The sequence below is a fragment of the Schistocerca nitens genome, chromosome 7 (genome assembly GCF_023898315.1).
Source record: "Schistocerca nitens isolate TAMUIC-IGC-003100 chromosome 7, iqSchNite1.1, whole genome shotgun sequence".
Taxonomy (NCBI): domain Eukaryota; kingdom Metazoa; phylum Arthropoda; class Insecta; order Orthoptera; family Acrididae; genus Schistocerca; species Schistocerca nitens.
In genome coordinates, this window is record NC_064620.1 from 174434546 (window position 1) to 174457395 (window position 22850).

At 39.8% G+C, this 22850-nt stretch overlaps 1 protein-coding gene across 2 annotated transcripts in view; it reads left to right on the forward strand.

Moving 5' to 3' along the window:
* The window catches only part of LOC126195442 (N6-adenosine-methyltransferase catalytic subunit), a 64303-nt gene that overhangs the window by 40198 nt on the left and 1255 nt on the right, over positions 1-22850 (forward strand). For both annotated transcript variants that reach the window (XM_049934058.1, XM_049934060.1), the window contains exons 10-11: positions 6915-7062; positions 12066-12244. In XM_049934058.1, the coding sequence (XP_049790015.1) occupies positions 6915-7062; positions 12066-12244 (327 nt within the window). The remainder of the gene's footprint in view (positions 1-6914; positions 7063-12065; positions 12245-22850) is intronic.

The window sequence follows — 22850 nt, forward strand, 5'->3', positions numbered from 1 at the left end:
TATGCTCTATTGTAGAAAATTAATTTTACTTGGCTGCTGTTACACAGTTTGGGTATCTAAGGTTCAGCAAAATAATTGGCACTCCAGATTTTAAGTTTATTTTGCTGGATAGAAGCTAAGTTATGCTTAGCAAATTTAATAACTCTGGTGAGTAGTGGGAGTGCCTTTCTGTTCCACAATAACATCGATCAAACTATACTCCACCATTTACACATTGATGGGCAGTAATATTTCTATTATAATGGCAGCAGTTCAGAGTTTCTCTGGTATTAATATTCATTTCTCTCAAGCATAATGATTTATGTTTTTTGTACCTAATCACTACACACAGGAAGTGTAAAGTCTTGGTATGAAATGAAAGGTTGTGTTAGTCTGTTTTCCTTCTTTCAAATTGGGTTCTGGTTCTTTTCTATTTATGCCCTGATGTTCACAGTTGCATTCATCTGTGTTTTATTGTATCAGGGACACTTTAACTACAATATGCTTTTAACTTCTTAGCTCTCAGTCTTCCTGGAACACTGGTGATGGCTACCTGATATCGCCACAGAAAGGAAATGTTATAATGTTCATGATTGGACTGTTTTCTTTGGTGCATAGTAGAACTCTGTCCACCGTTTCTCCTCCTGTGGTAGGCCATAGTGCTCTCATCTGTTACAGTTAAGATTCAGTTATGCTAAACTCCCACTATTTTTCTCTTCTGTGAAACATCTTAGATGTGTTGTGTGCTTTCTTCGTAAACATAAGCAGTTTTAGTACCAGGCAATGACATGGGTACTTTCTTCAAGTACCAAGTATGTCACGGCAAGTAGAATAAGATGATGTTGCAGTGTTTGTCTTTGGCACACTGATGTGGAAGTTGTCACTAATTCATCTATGCGCTTCACAAGTTTATATGTCCAAGGTGACTTCTTGTTTTCCCTTTTTGTACAAGTCTGACCACACATCAGATAAATTCACTTGAAAGGTCTAGATTCTAATAATTTCACGTTGTTTGATAAATTGTGTCCTTTCAAATGTTTACATGTGCTATGCAAAATTTTTACATGGGTTCTCAGGCCATCCTCAATTCATACAGGTGGCTGGCAGAAGTGGTGAAGGCTTCTGGCCTCGTTTGTTGGGTGCAAGCAGAGCTCACGATTTGCAGCATTGTTCCCAGAGTTAATTGGGGTCCTTTGGTTTGGAGCTGAGTGAAGGGTCTCAACCAAAGGATTTGTCAACTCTGTGATGGTCCTGGCTGCAGATTTATGGACTTGTATTTTTGGTTGGGGATTTGTAGGATGCCCCTTGATAGGTCAGGGGTGCACAAACAAAGGAAACAGCTACTTGGATAGCAGAGTACTTGTGGAGTGCACATGAAGGTTTTTTAGGCTTACGCAGAACTTCAAGGTACTCTAATGCACACTTGTTTGTCAATATGCAGCAAGGGAGATCAGACTGCTTTCAGAGTAGAAGTGCTTTGACTGACAAAATTTTACCAGTAAATTGTCGAAGTATTCGTAACAAAGTTCCCGAATTTACTGCCATCCAGGAAAATTCTCGCACTCAACTTATTCTTGGAACCGAGACCTGGCTGAAACTCAAAGTGGAATGCTCTGAGACATTTAGCAAGTCATGGCACATATATCAGAAATACAGATCAGAGGCCATAGGAGGGGGAGTGCCACCATTGCAGTTGACAGAAATATTGTCTCTGTTGAGGTTGTAGTTGAGTGTGACAGAGAAATTATCTGGTCACATATAACAGGTCTAGGTGAAGCAAAGCTGATTGTTAGACATTTTTACTGGCCACCTGATTCTTCTATGACAGTTCTAGAGTCATTCAAAGAGTGGGGAATGGGAAATGGCAGTTGGTGATAAGGCAGCTAGGAGGAGGAGATATTCAGACAGTTGTGCTTTGCATATAACCAATAGATTTGACTAACTGTCAGAGTTTACCTGAGAGGAGCCTCTTGTAGCTGTAAGTGTAGGAAATATGCAGCAGTCCTCAGCAGTTAGGAAGTCTGAGCCAGTTGGAAATTCTAACACAAAGAAGAAGGTTCTGCTGCTAGGTAGTTCGGATGGCAGAGGTGCGGGCCAGCAGTTGCAGGAAGTGTTGGGGAGTGAGTACCAGTCACCAGCATTGCTTTGTGGCTCAGGTGACTGACAACATAGGGGAGTTGTGTAGTAGTTTTACAAAAGAGGATCAGGTAGTAAGGGTGTGGGTGGAGCTGGGAGATAGAATGAGGTAGGTGGTAACCTGGTAAAGATAGTTGCTCAAACTAATGTGCACTTTTTGCAGTTGTTTCAGCGTCATGATCGGCCTCATCTTAATACTGCTGTTAGGTGTGTTAACATGGGGCTGGAGAAGGCACTGATGATGGAGGGCATGGCTCACATTGCAGTGGTGCCAGTTGAGTCCATCAATAGATGGGGTTTCACTAGGTGTGGCCTACACCTCAACAGGTATGGGAAGCGGAGGCTGGAAAAGCCTATAGGTGACAGTGTTGTGGGTGGCGGTGGGATCACTCATGGGAAAATTACTGTAGTAGTTGGTGTTAGAGCTGCACCTGTTTTAGATTGAAGTTAGCTGATAGGTATCCCTGCTTAAAGGAAGTACCTCTAACAAACGAATCATCTTCAGATGAGGTCATATATCCAAGTAGTGAAGGAATAAGCATATTTCATCAAAATATAAGAGGTATCAGAGGTAAAGACAGTGAACTGCTCATATATGTTGATGCCAACATTATTGCTATGTTGGAGCACCACTTAAATAATTTGACAATTCAGAGGCTTCCTTTACCATGGTACAGATTTGCTGCTTGTTTTTCAAGGAGTTCGTTGCAGAATGGGGGAGTAGCCATGTACGTAAAAAACAGTATTCCATTCAAGTCCTTAGACGTATCACTGCACTGCACTGAACAGGTATTTGAATGTTGTGCAGGGGTAAATAAATTTAGTGAAACTAAACTTCTAATTGTTATTTATAGGTTCTCTAACTCTGACTTCAGAGTAGTCCTGCTCAAGCTAGAGAGGGTTTTTGGTTCACTTTACAGGAAGCACGAAAAATTAATTATATGTGGTGACTTCAGTATTAATTTTGTATGTGATTGTGCAAGAAAAAAGGATGTTGGAAGATCTAAATTGATATGACCTGATGCAGATTGTGTTTTTTCCCAACTGGTGTACAGGGGAACAGTAGCACAGCGAAGACAATATTTTTATTCATTTTTCATTACTAGATGGGCATTCTATTAGTAAAAGGGTGAATTGCCCTTCAGACCATGATGCACAAATTTTAACACGAAAAGGTTTTTGTACTCAAATAATTGTTGCATATAAATACAAACTATGTAGCAAAGCTAATCAAGTGACAAAGAGAGTTTTTTAAAACTCATTAAGGGACAATTATTTAATTGGATAGAGAGAGGGACCCCCTTGGTATACAGCTTATCGGAAGAAATTGGTAAAGAAATGGTGACTACTGCACAGTAGGTGTCAAATAAAGCACAAGCTTATAGTTGGAGAGTGCTTAATGTAACCTATTTGGCTGTCAGAAGGGCAGTGTTTGAAACCTTCATGCGCAGGATCATTTACAAAGAAACTCGCAAAACCTAAAGAAGTACTGGTCATACGTAATGGGTGTTGCTGCCACCGAAGGTAATGTTCAGGCACTCATGAATCACACATTAACTAAAGTTGAGGATATCAGTGCAAAATCAGAGGTGCTGAACAATTTTTTCAGATGTTCTGATCAAGGGAAGATACAGAATTACTGCCCTGCTTCATTATTGCATCACTGCAAAGATGGTTGATATAGGCATTCGTGTCAGAAGTATTGAGAAACAGCTGAAATTGAGCAAGGCCCCAGGGCCTAATGTAATCTGTCATACAAAAAACTGTGTCCAGTAGTTGGAAGAGAGCATAAATCACATGTGTCTACAAGAAGGACAGCAGAAGTAACTTATAAAACTGTCTTCCAATACCACTGACATTTATTTCTTGAAGAACCTTATAACATATCCTGAGCTCAAATATAATGAGGTATTTTGTACAGAGTGACCCCCACCAACCAGTCACTTTGTATTTTGAAAACATCATTTACGCAAAACCGAACTTACACTCTTCTCTCACAAAATACTGAATGCAATGAATGAAGGCAAACTGGTAGATGCAGTATTTCTTGGCTTCCAAAAAGCATGGACTCAGTATTGCATCAACATTTAGTAATGAAAGAATGACCATATAGGGTATAAAAATATTTGTGACTGGATTGAGGATTTCATTGTAGGAAGGATGCAGCATGTTACTGTGGATAGAGTGTCACCACATATGTAAATTTCACTTTAGGTACGTGCCAGGGAAGTATGTTTGGATCATTGCTACTATTGTTGTCTATTACGGACCAGATAGGCGATGTTAATAATAATAATAATAATAATCTCAGAATTATAGCAATCTGAGAGTTTTTGCAAATCATACAGTAATCTATAATGAGTATATGTGAACAAAGCTGCTCAGATATTCAGGCTGATCTAGATAAGACTTCAAAGCGATGCAATAATTGCGAACGTTCTTCAGATGTTGAGCATTATGAAATTGTACACATCACAAAATGCAAAAACATAGTATCCAATGACTATTTAATCTATTATATCATAAAAATAGTTGGGTGCAACATTTTGTGGGGATGTGAAATGGAATGACCACATAGGGTCAATTGTACGTAGAACAGGTCATAAGTTTTTTTTCCACTGATAAGATACTGGGAAAATACAGTCAGTCCACAAATGAGATTGCTTACTTGACTCATCCTAGAATATTGCTCAAATCTGTGTAACTAACACCAGATATGGCTAACAAGGGATATTGAATATATTTAGTGAAGTGGTTGAACAAATGATGAATGGTTTGTTTGACTCGTGGGAGAATGTTACAGAATATTGTAAAACATGAAATGGCAGGTTCTTGAAGTATATTCCAGCTGTCTCACAAAAGCCTACTTACAGATTTCCAAGAATCAGTATTGAGGTCTCCAGGAATGTATTACTGACTCCTACATATTGCTCTTCTAGCAACCATGAAGACAGGATTAGACAAATTACTGTGAACACAAAGGCATTTAAGCAGTCACTCTTATTGTACTCCACACACAAATGGAAAGGAAAGGAAGTCTAATATAGTGTACACTGGGAACTATCCTCTGCCATGCACTTCATAGTGATTTGCAGTCTACAGATGTAGAAGGAGATCTTCCACCTCCATCCTCTCACTTCTTTCGTCTTCTCACTTTAGAAGCCACGTCATTTTGAATAAGACACTTCAGCTTGTGATGGCTATCTCCATCATCATCATCAGGAGTATAAAAATCATTGACTGCTGGGACTGATGTGGCATTCCACATATATGGGCACAGTTGCAGCATCTCGAACCTATCAAAAAGGGCTGAAGTGATGTGTGTGTGAAAGGCGAGCTGCACAGCTCGTAGCAGCTTTGATGCACCATGGAACCAATGACCTCAGGTGGCACAAAGGGGCTGGTGACTCATTTCCAAATGCTGCTCTCACTTTCCTACAGACATCTGTCTTTGTTTTCACTTGGTAGCCAGAGACCACCACCATGCCCTATGAAGTGTGTACCTCTGGTCTCTGTTAAAACTGTTGTTGTTTATTCTAATCTCGGTTGCCTCCTTTATAATGTAATCCTAATATGATGCTACAAGAGTCTCGTCTTCTCAAGACGTGTTTTATATCTGATGTGTATGGCATCCTCGATGAATGTGACACCATTTATATAAGTCAGTCAGTTCGCACTGTTGCAGAGCATTATACTGAGTGGAAGCAACATATCTAAAAAGGGGAGCTTGAGGATTTGGCAATCGCTGAGCACTGCCTGGAAAACAGACGTAAAATACAATTTGAAAAGATAAGCATCTTGGCTCGTACATGATAATATTAAGAGGTGGCTGAGATTGGAATAAACGGCAACAATTTTAAGAGACCATGGATACACACTTAGTAAGGCATGGTGGCAGTCTTTGGATATCGAGCAGAAGCAAAGATTTATGCTTGAAGCTTTTAGGGAGTTGGGACAGCAGTTTCACCTGAGGGGGCGTAGCAGAGCTGCTATGTGCTCCACAATTCGCATCCCACACATGCATCACTTTGTCATTTTTTTAACTGATTCCAGATGCTGCAATCATTACCATATAAGCAGAACACTATGCCAGACATGGCAGTCAATGATATTTTACTCCTGATGACGATGGCAAAGAGAACCATCGAAAGCTCAAGTATTTTATTTGAAATGTTGCAGCTTGGAAACAAAGAAGAGTTTATTCAGTTATGCTGGTGTGAAATACACCCAAGGACACAAAACTTTTTTGTATTGTGAGAACATAATGCACAGTGTGAGACTGTTAAAAAAACTGCAGGAAAAAAATATCGACATTTTTGTGAGTGATCTGTTGCTGAGAGCTTCCTCAGTGTGTGGTAACTGGCTGTCTGTTACCATATCAGTTTTGGTATTTCTCTTCAGATTTTCCATTATTGTTTTAAAAAGAGAGATGTTGTAATGTTTCTTGTTTCTCGACTCATTTTTAACAGTACCAGCAACATTCAGTCACAGCAGTAATTTATCATTTAGTTGCAAACAGCTGCAGCTATTGTTAATATGTTTTTAAAAGACTGTAAACTACACAAATATGTTCCCTAAGGATAGTCACTGGAATCAAGACAGAATAATGGGTAGAAGAAGTGAGAAGCAAATTTTCCTTTATTAGAGCATTGAAAGTTACGAAAGATTGAATCATTTACACAGAATCAACAACTATAAATAAATGTCTCACATCACAGTTCCCTGCTCCTTCCTTTCTGTGTTATCCTAATGCATGGAAGTGGCTCATTTAACTTTGTGGTAGTGGTTCTTTATTACAGGGCAATGGAATTGGGCAGAGAGTGCCTGAAACTCTGGGGCTATGAACGTGTTGATGAAATAATATGGGTCAAAACAAACCAACTGCAGAGGATAATTAGGACTGGTCGCACTGGTCACTGGCTCAACCATGGAAAGGAGCATTGTTTAGTAAGTAGCCACACAGTTTGAATATTTATTATTGGTTTCTTATGTGAAATGCCGTACTCTAAAGTTGTATGTTTATTACATGATTGCATTATGTGGAGTGACATAGTATGGAACTATGCTATAATTCTCAGTTCAGCACATTTACATTGCTAAGAAAATGAGATTTAACACTTTTCATATCCGGCATTTTCAGTTAAGTCACACATGGCTAGCACACCAGGGAATTGTTAGCATAGCTGGGTACAAATGGGCACACTGGGGTTTCTTAGTTGGTTTCTTACCTAGTACTGTAAATTGGGGCATGTCTCTGTGACCACCAAACTACATGCAGTGCAACATGCATGCTAATGGAGTGAATGGCTGTTGAGATGAAATAGTGTCCACTTGACTGCCCCTTACCTCTTCCATTTTGACAGACAGAATGTAGCACAGAGAAAACAAAATGACAGCTGTTTTTTTTCATTTCTTATGGGTGAAAAGCATGGAGATGTCATTCTTTTTTATTAAATGACTCAATGAACAAGCCATACAAGGTATTTATCTATGTTGTTGCTGTGCAGTCATGTTTTTTGATGTGGAATGTTTTTACTGTCAATTTTTGATACTCCATCCAGTCATTCCTTTACAATCTTTTTGATATGCTTCATCCAATACTTGTTTTGGTAACCTTCTTTAAATGTAGATAAATGTCTGTAAACAGAAGAAAAAACTCAGTAGTGTACAATTATAGGGTTTGTGATAAACTTTTGGAGCTCTTCGCATTATTTGACTGTTGCTAATACTGCAAAGTAGTATGAAATTACAAGAACATTAGATGAAAATCAATAGTAGGGAAGATAAATGAGGATTTAATGTTTGTTGGGAGGAAGCAGAGAAAGTACAGTGCACCTATAAAGGAAACCAATATTATGAAAAGTATAGATTGACATTCATTATATAGAGGAGACACTGAGTTGCAGACAGGCACAACAGGAAACATCCTGGCAGATAAAAACTGTGTGCTGGACAGAGACTCAAACTGGTGACCTTTGCCTTTTGTGGGCAAGAGCTCTACTGATTGAGCAGGAGAACTTCTGTGAAGTTTGGAAAGTAGGAAGCAAGGTACCGGAGGAAGTTTAGCTATGAGGATGGGCTGTGAGTTGTGCTTGGGTAACTCACTCAGTAGAGCACTTGCCAGCAATAAGCAAAGGTCCAGTGTTCGATTCTTGGTCTGGCAGGAAGTTTCATGTTAGCACACAATCCACTACAGAATGAAGGTTTCATCCTGGAAACATCCCCCAGGCTGTGGCTAAGCCATGTGTCCGCAGTATCGTTTCTTCCAGTGGTGCTAGTTTTGCAAGGTCTGTTGAAAAACTTCTGTGGAGGTTGGAAGGTAGGAGATGAGGTTCTGGTCGAAGTAAAGCTGTGAGAAGAGTTGTGAGCCATGCTTGGGTAGCTCAGTCAGTAGGGCATTTGCTGATGAAAGGCAAAGGTCTCAAGTTTGAGTCTTGATCCGTCATACAGTTTTAATCTGCCAGGAAGTTTCATATCAACACACACTCCCTCTCGGAGTGAAAATTTCATTCTGCTATCTTCTTGTTGTGCTGTCTTTTTGTTATGCCTGTCTGCAACTCAGTGTCTCCCCTGTATGGTGAGTAGCAATCTGTTGTTGTTGTTGTTGTTGTTGTTGTGGTCTTCAGTCCTGAGACTGGTTGGATGCAGCTCTCCATGCTACTCTATCCTGTGCAAGCTTTTTCATCTCCCAGTACCTACTGCAACCTACATCCTTCTGAATCTGCTTAGTGTATTCATCTCTTGGTCTCCCTCTACGATTTTTACCCTCCACGCCGCCCTTCAATACTAAATTGGTGATCCCTTGATGCCTTAGAACATGTCCTACCAACCGATCCCTTCTTCTAGTCAAGTTGTGCCACAAACTTCTCTTCTCCCCAATCCTATTCAATACTTCCTCATTAGTTATGTGATCTACCCATCTAATCTTCAGCATTCTTCTGTAGCACCACATTTCGAAAGCTTCTATTCTCTTCTTGTCCAAACTAGTTATCGTCCATGTTTCACTTCCATACATGGCTACACTCCATACAAATACTTTCAGAAATGACTTCCTGACACTTAAATCTATACTCGATGTTAACAAATTTCTCTTCTTCAGAAACGCTTTCCTTGCCATTGCCAGTCTACATTTTAGATCCTCTCTACTTCGACCATCATCAGTTATTTTGCTCCCCAAATAGCAAAACTCCTTTACTACTTTAAGTGTCTCATTTCCTAATCTAATGCCCTCAGCATCACCCAACTTGATTAGACTTCATTCCATTATCCTTGTTTTGCTTTTGTTGATGTTCATCTTATATCCTCCTTTCAAGACACTGTCCATTCCATTCAACTGCTCTTCCAAGTCCTTTGCTGTCTCTGACAGAATTACAATGTCATCGACGAACCTCAAAGTTTTTATTTCTTCTCCATGAATTTTAATACCTACTCCGAATTTTTCTTTTGTTTCCTTTACTGCTTGCTCAATATACAGATTGAACAACATCGGGGAGAGGCTACAACCCTGTCTTACTCCCTTCCCAACCACTGCTTCCCTTTCATGTCCCTCGACTCTTATAACTGCCATCTGGTTTCTGTACAAATTGTAGATAGCCTTTCGCTCCCTGTATTTTACCCCTGCCACCTTTAGCATTTGAAAGAGAGTATTCCAGTCAACATTGTCAAAAGCTTTCTCTAAGTCTACAAATGCTAGAAACGTAGGTTTGCCTTTCCTTAATCTTTCTTCTAAGATTAGTCGTAGGGTGAGTATTGCCTCACATGTTCCAGTTTTTCTACGGAATCCAAACTGATCTTCCCCAAGGTTGGCTTCTACTAGTTTTTCCATTCGTCTGTAAAGAATTCGTGTTAGTATTTTGCAGCTGTGACTTATTAAACTGATAGTTCGGTAATTTTCACATCTGTCAACACCTGCTTTCTTTGGGATTGGAATTATTATATTCTTCTTGAAGTCTGAGGGTATTTCGTCTGTTTCATACATCTTGCTCACCAGATGGTAGAGTTTTGTCAGGACTGGCTCTCCCAAGGCCATCAGTAGTTCCAATGGAATGTTGTCTACTCCGGGGGCCTTGTTTCGACTCAGGTCTTTTAGTGCTCTGTCAAACTCTTCACGCAGTATCATATCTCCCATTTCATCTTCATCTACATCCTCTTCCATTTCCATAATATTGTCCTCAAGTACATCGCCCTTGTATAGACCCTCTATATACTCCTTCCACCTTTCTGCTTTCCCTTCTTTGCTTAGAACTGGGTTTCCATCTGAGCTCTTGATATTCATACAAGTCGTTTTCTTATCTCCAAAGGTCTCTTTAATTTTCCTGTAGGCAGTATCTATCTTACCCCTAGTGAGATAGGCCTCTACATCCTTACATTTGTCCTCTAGCCATCCCTGCTTAACCATTTTGCACTTCCTGTCGATCTCATTTTTGAGACGTTTGTATTCCTTTTTGCCTGCTTCATTTACTGCATTTTTATATTTTCTCCTTTCATCAATTAAATTCAATATTTCTTCTGTTACCCAAGGATTTCTACTAGCCCTCGTCTTTTTACCTACTTGATCCTCTGCTACCTTCGCTACTTCATCCCTCAAAGCTACCCATTCTTCTTCTACTGTATTTCTTTCCCCCATTCCTGTCAATTGTTCCCTTATGCTCTCCCTGAAACTCTGTACAACCTCTGGTTCTTTCAGTTTATCCAGGTCCCATCTCCTTAAATTCCCACCTTTTTGCAGTTTCTTCAGTTTTAATCTACAGGTCATAACCAATAGATTGTGGTCAGAGTCCACATCTGCCCCTGGAAATGTCTTACAATTTAAAACCTGGTTCCTAAATCTCTGTCTTACCATTATATAATCTATCTGATACCTTTTAGTATCTCCAGGGTTCTTCCATGTATACAACCTTCTTTCATGATTCTTAAACCAAGTGTTAGCTATGATCATGTTGTGCTCTGTGCAAAATTCTACCAGGCGGCTTCCTCTTTCATTTCTTCCCCCCAATCCATATTCACCTACTATGTTTCCTTCTCGCCCTTTTCCTACTGATGAATTCCAGTCACCCATGACTATTAAATTTTCGCCTCCCTTCACTACCTGAATAATTTCTTTTATCTCGTCATACATTTCATCTATTTCTTCATCATCTGCAGAGCTAGTTGGCATATAAACTTGTACTACTGTAGTAGGTGTGGGCTTCGTATCTATCTTGGTCACAATAATGCATTCACTATGCTTTTTGTAGTAGCTTACCCGCATTCCTATTTTCCTATTCATTATTAAACCTACTCCTGCATTACCCCTATTTGATTTTGTGTTTATAACCCTGTAGTCACCTGACCAGAAGTCTTGTTCCTCCTGCCACCGAACTTCACTAATTCCCACTATATCTAACTTCAACCTATCCATTTCCCATTAGCAATCTATGATTTCATAATATTGTTGTTATTCCATCCTAGAATTTCCACTGTAGAACATACAAAACACTAGTGTGCTCAGTCCTGAAGTTACTGTACCAGTGTTTGGACTCCTTACCAAGCAGCCAAAAAAGGAGACACTGAATAAATTCAGAGAGATACTATTAGATCTGTAACAGGCCGGTACACAAAAGTATAACAGAGATGCCCAGAAAACATAAATGGAATTCTCTTGAACTAATGCAATGTGCTTGCAACATAATTAAAGAACTGACATTTAAGGAAGACTATGTGACAATTCTGCTGTCCCTACCCTAAATCTTAATAGGAATTGGAGAATAAGTTAAGTTCCCATCTTTCATAAGCAGATGGGATAAGGCAGGAAATCACTAATGTTGTCTGTGAAGTGTATAGGTAAACATACTAGTTTATAGAATTGGCAGTACAATACATTATAGCCACATCTTTACATTTCTTGCAGAGTTTTCATGAGCATTGAATGTACATTTGTATTGTTATGTAGTATTATCTGTATACTACAGGTTGGGATGAAAGGTAGTCCAGACAACCTTAATAGAGGACTTGACTGTGATGTTATTGTGGCAGAGGTACGAGCTACGAGTCACAAACCTGACGAAATATATGGTATCATTGAACGTTTATCGCCAGGCACAAGGAAGATTGAGCTCTTTGGACGCCCTCATAACGTCCAGCCTAACTGGTAAGTACTAGCTTTAAATGTAGCAACCTAGTGGATGTGGAAATAATGCTATGAGATGAAAACATTTAGTAATGAATGTTGCAATAATAGAAATAGTTTGCAGAACAGCATAAACAGGAAAACAAAGGTGAAAAGATGAAGATGTCCTTTGTTATTTCAGTTCTAATGTTCCAATCACAGTATGACATCTCATACATGAAATACACATGCTATTATCAGAGTCATAATCTGACCAGTTGAAAAATGCTCTTCTCGGAGCACAGACAAGGCAGATATGCTCCTCTTTAAAACTCTTGACAAAAAGTGGTAGACCATCTGCCTCAGTCCTCAGTTTGCTTTCCTCACCAAAAATATTTGCATGCAAACATATTCAGCCTCTTTCAATACAGAATATTTTAAATCCTTTTATCTAGTCTCGCTTTGTAGTGAAGCCTTCATACTCAGGAACTCTCTCTCACTGCCACTGTCTATATATGTGTCTTTCCCACTGTCTCCTTTTTCTCCTATTGGCACTTTCTCATTTCTGTCTCTACCACTGTCCCGTCTTCATCCCTTTCACTCATTCTTCCTTGCAACTGTCTCCTTTTCTGCCACTTTTGCTGTCTCTCTGTCCCATTGCCATAGTTTTTGTCCCATTCTTTTTCTCTGTCCCATTGCCATTGTCTTTGTCACATTCTTTTTCTCTGTCCCATTGCCATTGTCTTTGTCACATTCTTTTTCTCTGTCCCATTGCCATTGTCTTTTTCTTTCTTGCTTACAGTCTGCTGTCTTTTTCTTCAACCACCATTGTCTCCTCTCCAAACATGTCCATGGGTATGTTTTTCTTGGGGTTTTGACCCCTAGACTAGGAAACTAACACGTGGATAAAGGGTATGGTGGAGAACAAGCAAATTTTTTGTGTTTAAATTTCACTGGTCAAGGGGGGGGGGGGTGTCAACAGTCCCCAAACATATTTATGGTCTCTACTCATCTCTCTTTTTCATTTCTACTGTCTCCTATCCTTTTTGCCCTCTTACTGCTGCTATCTTCATCCATCTCTCTTTCTCTTTTACTGACACTGACCATCACTAGTTCCTCTCTCTTTGGCTTCCATTCCTGTTGTCTTCATCTGTCAACACCCCCGTGGTCTCAGCTCATCTCTCTTTTTCATTTGTACTGTCTATTCTGTCTTTTGTTCCCACTGCTACTATTCCATCCATCTATCTTTCTTGCTCTTTTAGTGCCACTGTCTCGTTGGCCATCACTATCTTATCTATCCTTGGCTATCACTGCTATTGTCTTCATCTGCCTCTCTTTCTCTTTCACACCCATTTTGTCTCTCTCAGTGCCACTGTGTCCTCTCTCCTTCTCTTCCACGAGCACAGTCTCCTATTCTTCCACTGTCACTGTCTCTGTGTTACTGTCTTTGAGCACAAAAAAGTGTGGATATGTTCACATGCCAAAATATTTGGTGAGGAAAGCAGAATGAGGATTAAGGCAGCTGGTTCTCCACATTTCTGTTATAGTCTGTTCAAGGGGAGCATATTCACCTGTTTTTGTGCTCCAACAGTGCATTTTTCAGTTGGTTCCCTTCTTTTCCACGTTAGAGCATTGTGTGATACTTATATAAACAAATTCTGCTGGTCAGTAAAGTCCCGACAGGTTATTTATGTACTTCTACACAATTACATAATTTAATATAATAGAGCGAAACATTCCACGTGGGAAAAATATATCTAAAAACAAAGATGACGTGACTTACCGAATGAAAGCGCTGGCAGGTCGATAGACACACAAACAAACACAAACACACACACAAAATTCAAGCTTTCGCAACAAACTGTCGCCTCATCAGGAAAGGGGGAAGGAGAGGGAAAGACGAAAGGATGTGGGTTTTAAGGGAGAGGGTAAGGGGTCATTCCAATCCCGGGAGCGGAAAGACTTACCTTAGGGGGAAAAAAAGACGGGTATACACTCGCACACACACACACACATATCCATCCACACATATACAGACACAAGCAGACATCTCACAAGCAGACATATTTAAAGACAAAGAGTTTGGGCAGAGATGTCAGTCGAGGCGGAAGTGAAGAGGCAAAGATGATGTTGAATGACAGGTGAGGTATGAGTGGCGGCAACTTGAAATTAGCGGAGATTGAGGCCTGGTGGGTAATGGGAAGAGAGGATATATTGAAGAGCAAGTTCCCATCTCTGGAGTTCGGATAGGTTGGTGTTGGTGGGAAGTATCCAGATAACCCGGACGGTGTAACACTGTGCCAAGATGTGCTGGCCGTGCACCAAGGCATGTTTAGCCACAGGGTGGTCCTCATTACCAACAAACACTGTCTGCCTGTGTCCATTCATGCGAATGGACAGTTTGTTGCTGGTCATTCCCACATAGAATGCATCACAGTGTAGGCAGGTCAGTTGGTAAATCACATGGGTGCTTTCACATGTGGCTCTGCCTTTGATCGCGTACACCTTCCGGGTTACAGGACTGGAGTAGGTGGTGGTGGGACGGTGCATGGGACAGGTTTTACACCGGGGGTGGTTACAAGGATAGGAGCCAGAGGGTAGGGAAGGTGGTTTGGGGATTTCATAGGGATGAACTAACAGGTTGAAGGTTAGGCAGCGCTTTCGTTCGGTAAGTCACATCATCTTTGTTTTTAGATACAATTACATAATTTGATGCATATGACAACATAACAACAAAGTATGCGTAATAAAAGGTTAACACAAAATTGGGTGCCATCCAATGCAAGTTCACTTTACACAGCTTTACATAACATTTTTTGGATACACCAACATTAACCAGACAATTCAGTTTTGATTTTCAAATGCAAAAATTTTGTACAACAAAGTAGTAGTTTTTTTTTTAAAAAAAAAAGGTACCGGCAGGTGGCACCATCGAATAATTTCAGGTCAAGACAGCTTGCATAGGTGTAAAGTTTAGAGACAGTGCTACTTAATTTTAGTGACCATGAAACCCTTGCGATGATCCTTGGACCCTTGCCATGCATTCACTGACTAACAGTCAAAACTACATTTAGTCTTCAGACTGAATATTATCGGCATATTTTATGTGCATAAGTATGATATCTTTGAATCTCTGGATTTCTGTAGTGTTTAATGATACAAAAAAAATTCAAGGTTTCCCAAGAACATCATCTTAAAAATTCATGGTAAAAATTTTGACCATTTGCCATGAATAAAAATTATAGAAGTGGCCATCGACACAATTGGTACTTTTTGATACCCAGAAATCACTGTTTTTCAGGTGTGTCTTGATAACTGATAGAGATTTTTGGAAAAAAGAAAATGGCATTTCTAAATAAATGTCTAAAGAATGCACAGTTAAATTTGAGCCATTGTCCATGGTTATTTATGCAGATAATAGTGGCCCACGTGCAAAAGTGGCTAAAACTGGTTTTCACTGTTTTTTGCATAAGAATGGTAACTCTGAACCTCTGGATCTTCCTAATGAATAACAGTATCGAAAAAAGTTTCAGAGTTCTTTGAAACCATCTTCTTAAGAACATGTAGCAAAACGTTTGGTAATTTGACATGAATAGAAAATATAGATGTGACCATCCACACAAAATCTAATTTTGTTACCCAAAAATCATTGTTTCTTGAGGTTTTCTCAAGAACTGCCCATGAACAAGTTGTGCTTTCATAAGCTGTCTAAGGTTCACACTAGACCACACCTAATGCTAAAGAACCAACCAATTGGCTCAGTTTGCCTGAGCTGGAGTAATTTTGTAGTGTTTAAATTGTAACCCTGTCCTGTAGGATAGCTACAGTATGCCCATTCTTCTGATAGGTGTACAAATGGTCACTAGGGCAAGGACTATCCAAAGCATTTGACCACTTATTCCTGTGACCATGTGAAAAATCACATTTTCAAGTGCGGATTTTTGGAACTTATTGGTACGGTGCACTGTCGTGGTTGGACTGATAGCTCATTTGTTGTTTATTATGTGAGTGCTGATGTGTTTTGCAGAACGGTAGTTTGGTTAAAATCTGATAAATATGCAGGTGGTAGAAACTGAAGTTGAATGTCTGCCATCGGAGACATCAGATGGCTCACTGACAAAGTAGTTGAGGCAGATATCAAAACCAGAGAATTCTGTGATCCTGTTTTATGCTCAAGGCAAGGGGGGAATTTATTGGTCTTTGCAGTGAAAGACCCGGTACTTCAGTTTACACTTGTGTTAAACATTTCCCTTTGAGATCAGTGCACTTTGTCCATTGTCTTTCCAGAGTATTTATTTAATTTACTTTGTGAAAAAGCTTTGTGGTCCAGTGTTTGAAGACAGTCTATTAATAAAATACCATGAACTATCTTAATTACAATAATAACTTCATATACAATTATGGCATAGGACCACAATTTGTATATAATATTTGGTTAGACATTGCAATAATAATGTGCAAAATAACAGCTCTTCTAATGGTTTATGCAGCCTGTTACTACATAATCTGAAAAACATAAATTATTTGGAAAATTGAAGATGTTTAACTAAAAGATAGTAAGGGAAAAGAAAAAAATAGAAAACAGGAAGAGATATGACCTAGAACCTCATCGCAACTACTGGGGGGGTGGTGAACTTTGAATATACATTGAGTCTACATCACATGGCTGGTTGCTTGACAACTTGTAACTATTTTCACTCCAGTGAGGCCATGCAGTGGGGGTTCAGGTTCTGCGGATCTAGAGCCCTTGCCCCTGTTACAGGTCCATTGTTAGTTCTGGCTAAGAAACATTATGTGATTTAGCAAAATTGCAGTTGTATTTTACAGCAAAGATATCTTTCAGCTATTGTAACAGATATAACAACACTAATTTAATATTGGTAGTTGTCTAAAGCTTGGTGTTTAAGCTGCACCAGATGGGAGAACAGTACTTTTTTTTTTCTTAACAATTAGGTACAATCGTAGGCATGAGTTTTAGCAGTGTTTGTGGCCACCTAATGACGGGGCAACAAGCTCCACATGCACGTCACTGACCTCTTCACTTTCTCTACACTGATGCTCCCTCTTCACTCACACTTGCTCACTGCTGGATCCTACTCCCTATTTAGCGTTCGTGCCACTTTAGTGTAGTCTGGGGCAAACCCTTTCTTTATATGCTACTAGCAGTCTGGTGGAGATTTTGTTCACTATGTTGTTTGATATAAACCACTTTTTAGAGCCTTGTACAGCTGTGTATAAATGAGGTGAAAATGTCGTGTTAGGTCTAAATGTGTTCAGTAATGTGTAGTGGAAGGCAATGTGTTCTGGAATTCACAGATGTTGCTCTGCTCAAGCCTGAAATGTCCCAAGATGAGTGAGGTGAGACGAGCTGAGTTCTGCCAAAAAAATGTACCATTCCCTGACTAGGACTAACATGGTGCATTTTCAGACTTTCTAATATGTTCAGGAAGAAAGAATAAACTCGTCAGCAATTATTATGTAATCTCAGATACTGTACCAGGTATTCATCCTCCAATTTTTTAATTTATATTTGTTGATCCTGACACTAGTTATTCTTCTGGGCATTTTTTAGGTGTCCTTTCCTTAGCCAGTATGCAGTTAAAATTGTAGTGGTATCTATCAAACAAATAGTGGGAAGTCCAAGATGGAATAACGACAGTTTTATGAAAGGATAGACTTCTACCCACTATGTAAAGGAGATGTTGAGTTACAGACAGGTAAAACAAAAGTAAAAAAGGGTAACACAAGTTTTTGTGGTTTTTTGCATAAAGGACAGTATCTTTGAATCTATGGATTTCAGTAGTGGATAACGATAGTGAAAAAAGTTGTGAAGTTCCTCAAGAACATCTTCTTAAGAACATTTGGTAAAAATTTGAGTGATTTGCCAAAGAACATTTGGTAAAAATTTGAGTGATTTGCCATGAATAGAAAATACAGAAGTGGCCATTCCCACAATTCGTACTTTTGGTACCCAAAAATCATGGTTTTTCGGGGTTCCTTAGGAACAGCCCATTAACAAATGGTACTTTTATAAGCTGTGTAAGGTGCGTCATCTGCATCCTTCCTACTAACATAGCTTTTCTGAAGTGCACATATGGTAACTGTCACTGCAATATATCATACATTCCCATAACTCCCCTGGCCTCAGCCTTCACTAGTCCCTTTCCTTCACCTACATGTCCTCTTCCCTGCTTCCAGTCTAGCATTACACAGCCTTGTATTGGACCAGAGCACCCACTAGTCTTTTTCCCCTTCTGTACTTCTGTCCTCATCTGTTCCCCCTTCCTCTTTACTCCCCACCAAAAAAAAACCTCCTGACAGCACTCAGCAACCTTACCCTGCCCCACCACATGTCACTAGCAGCACTACACCTTCCTTCGCCCTATCCTGCTATCTCTCCTCCTCCCTGCCCCAGCTTCTCTCTTACCCACACCACCCAAGCTTATAGTAACTCCACTAGAATAGTTCCAAATACCTAAAACAGCTCAAGGATGCACTCTTCTGTCCTTAGCACATAGCTTTTCAATGATTCTTGAAGCAGAATCAGTGTGCCCATACTATGGATTTGGAAGTATCATTGTGACCATGGTATACTTTTGTGTTGAACAGTGGGAGCCTTGAATTTGTAGTACCTATACTTGTTATATTGTGCATTATGTTAGAAACTTTTTCCTCAACTGCTGCATCTTAAGGTCTCTGCATGTCATGTTGTTTAGCAGCTGCAGAGACATTGCCTAATTTAAATGTTGGGTTTCGAGTTACTGATAATCTAACTTTTAGCACCATGTAGATAGTTTGTGTGCTACCATCATCAATTTGTTTCCTTCACATTATTTGCTCACTTTTCCACTACACTTAAGCATTTTGACTCAAGTGCAGCTTTTGAGTTCTCAGAAAACACTGTTAGCATAAGGCCAATGCATACAGTGACCACATATACATCAATGCCAATCAGTCAGACTGAGGAAGGGATTCTATCACGAGATCCCAGAGCACAGCTCCACAGATGGGCCCGTGTGGGCATCTATTTGTGATATGTGTAATCACTTCCAGTTTCCTGCATGCCACTCCACCACTCACCCCCTTGCAGTGGTAATCAAAGCTATGATAGAATGATGCAGGTGCCATATCTCTCTCTGTTGCATGACCAACACAGGCCACCTAACATAATCGAAGGTGCCTGTGATTCTGCGAGGGTAAAACAAATATAAATGGAATTGTATTTTTTTAAATTATTTATTGGAAAATAAAAGGCAGATATAATTTTTTCTACATAGTTTCCTGCTTTAGAAATATGTTTTTGCCAATGAGAAGAAACAATTTTTTATCGCAGATTATAGAATAAAACTGGTTATGTGAAGAGCCAATTACGCACAAATCACTCCATGTCCTTGTCATCTTTAAATTGTTTTCCTCCTAGAACTTCTTTAAGCGGCTCAAACAAATAAAAACTGCAGGACAGTAGGTCCGGGCTGTAAGGAGATGATCAAATTCAGTCCGGGGCATTGCTTAAAGTTTTGAGATAGTCAGAAATGCAGTATAGGGCCTGGCATTGTTTCGAAGAGGGTAGCCTCTTTAATTGGTTGGTCTCATCTTTTATGGCAGTATGCAGCCCTCACCTTGTTCAACAGCTCACAGTAGTAAGCAAAATTGATTGTGCATCACTCATGCAAAAAATAAGTAAGCAAAATGCCTCAGTAGCCAAAAACAATGGTTGAAAGAACTTTGCCAGCTGACAGTCAAGCCTTTGTTATCAGATGCCGCCTTTTCTGTGCTTTGCCATTACATACTGGCTTGTTTCAGCTTGGGATTGTAGTGGCAGACCAGAGTTTCATTGCAAGTGATGATCTGACTTGACAATGCATCGCTTTTTGTAGACCTTGCTGTAAGCATCTGACAGACCTCCAAATGTTCAACTTCTGATCTGCAGTCAAAAGGCAAGACATCCTGACTCTCTCTCTCTCTTTCTCTCTCTCTCTCTCTCTCTCTCTCTCTCTTTACTGGGCTTTAGATTGTTTGTGATGATCACTTGACAGCGTCCATAACTTATCCCTACCTGTTATGCAGTTTCAGATACACTCAACAGTTAGTCATCTTGGAGAATATCTTGAACTGCACCGATAAGTTGGTCTGTAATCCTGGTCCGAGAACAGTTATCGTGTTCCTGATTTTTCCACTAGTTCTCATCCTTCCTTGAACTTTTTATTCGAGGCAGGCACATGAGTCCTTTACAGCACTTGGTCCCCATATTTTGCAGCCAATCTCAGGAAAGTTTCCATCGCTTTAATTTTGTAAGTATGCATAGCACAGTGGAGGGGTGCACCTGTTGCTCTGACATTGTGAATGCCAGTGACGAATTGGGTGGGAGTGTGAAACGACCAGGTCTCCCCATTCCCCACTCCTAAAGCATACAGTAGTTGAGACAGTGTAAAAAGATCACTGACAGCTTGCAGCACTGTTGCCAGCTTTCAGCTGTGAAGTCCTGATGTCTGCAGGAGGAAACAATAGCCATCTACAGAGCTGTGACAACACTGAGGTGTTGCCATAGAGGTGTTTACAAGATTGTGTTATGTTATTGGTTGAGGTAGGCTCACAAAGCTGCCACACTCGTCTCACTGCAGCTGTAAGGGACCAGCTAACAACAACTCAGCTATACAAGTGCAGGACCAGTCCTACCAACAGTAGACGCTCAGGAACAAAAATTCAATTTATATTTGATGTAGGTACTCTCATACCATAAAACAGTTGCATATTTTTGAAAGATATCTGAACCATGCCAAATGCCTACTTTATGGTGTCTTCTACTGATTGACCCTGTCGGAACCCAAATTGACAATGGCTAAGTGGCTGAAGTCAGTCATACAGGAAGCATTCCTAGACCGTAGCCCAAGCATTTATAATCAAGTCCTTACATTTTAAGTGGTTCATATCTTTGGATTGTTTGATAATTATTGTTCTCATGGTTTACCATGAATCAGTAAGTAAGGAAGATTAGGGTGTAATGTCCCATCCACAACGAGATCATAAGAGACAGCGCACTAGCTCAGATTGTTTTAAGGATGGTGAAGGAAATCAGCCATGCCCTTTGAAAGGAACTGTCCCAGCATTTGCTTGGAGTGAATTAGGGAAATCATAGTAAACTTAAATCTGGATGGTTGGACCCGTATTTGTATCATAATCTTCTGAAATGTGCGTCCTCTGTACTAACCACTGCACCATCTCATTCGGTACCATGAATCAGGTACATGAATCGGACGTAATGCTTCATTTAATACAGATATTAAGCAAGGTGCAATCTGTGGTGCTAATTACTGCAGCACTTCTGACTGGATACTGTCAGATTTGAGTGTTATCCCTTTCTTTAACCTGGCCAGCACCACTGCATCCTCCTCTTGTGCATAAGGATAGTTCAGATGTTCCACTGCATGCCTTTACCCCCTTGTGGATTTGCTGTCACTGATCCTTAGCATGGTCTAAACCAGAACTGTTTTGATTCACTCAACCAGGAGTTTTTTGTATTTGTCATAGATATCATTTTGGAACTAGCTGCATAGGTACTTTTCCAGCTGTCTTTCCTTGTTTGGATGAGTATCATTATGTAATGCTCCTTAATTCCTCCGCACTGTTCCAAGCTCAGTTGTCTATAAGCACACTGTTACAGCCTTCTGGAATTTCTTGTTTGCTTTCTTAATTTTGTTGGCTGCAGGGTCCATGGGTTAGTCTGCCTATTTTGCCATTTTATAGGTGGGACAAATCTGTCTAATGGAGCTGACTGATGTTCCAACACCCCTTCTGCCTCCTGCGCTCTCTCTCTCTTTACACACACACACACACACACACACACACACACACACACACACACACACACACACACACACACACACACACACACACACACATATTTTTATTTTATGTAAACTAGCACACACTAAAGGGAATGTAAACTGTAAACAAAATTGTAACAAACTGTAAACAAATTTATTTTGTTGTATTTTTCCATACTTGGGTCACACAGTTGGTATCATAACCAGTTTGACTTCTCAGGTGATCTGAATATGTTATTCAGTGACTCATCAAAATGAGGTATGATGTTATGTACTAGAATCATCATATAATGACGTTCGAAGAAATAGAAACCTGTTATGATACCATCAGAGTTTTGTCTCTGACTGTGGTTATTCACTACAACCTGGACATCAGGAAAAGTTCAGATGCAGCTAAAGACCATAGACGGTGCAATAAACAAAATTTCAAAATTGTGTAAACCAGCAAGGGGATGGGAAATGGTCAATTGCCAATTAACTCATAGCCCTTAGCCCACTGTAAACTGTATAAGTAGTGTATATGACAAAAAAATTCAATAGCTACTTTCTTTTTCATTATGAATATTTATTATCTATTTCAACTGTTGAAATCTGCTGATCTCTGCACCTCCAACTGATTTGCAAATATCCATGTTTATGAGATGGGGAAAAAGATCACTATTTTTAATATATTTACTATAGAAAAATTAAATGAGTTGCTCTTTTGTGTTTAAAGTAAGAACCTTGGTTCAGGTAATGGAAGGAAGGTTTTTATTGGCATTTGGCTGTGAAAAATTGTTAATCACTAAATGCTAACCATCTGTGGGATGTTTTAGGCCCCTGCT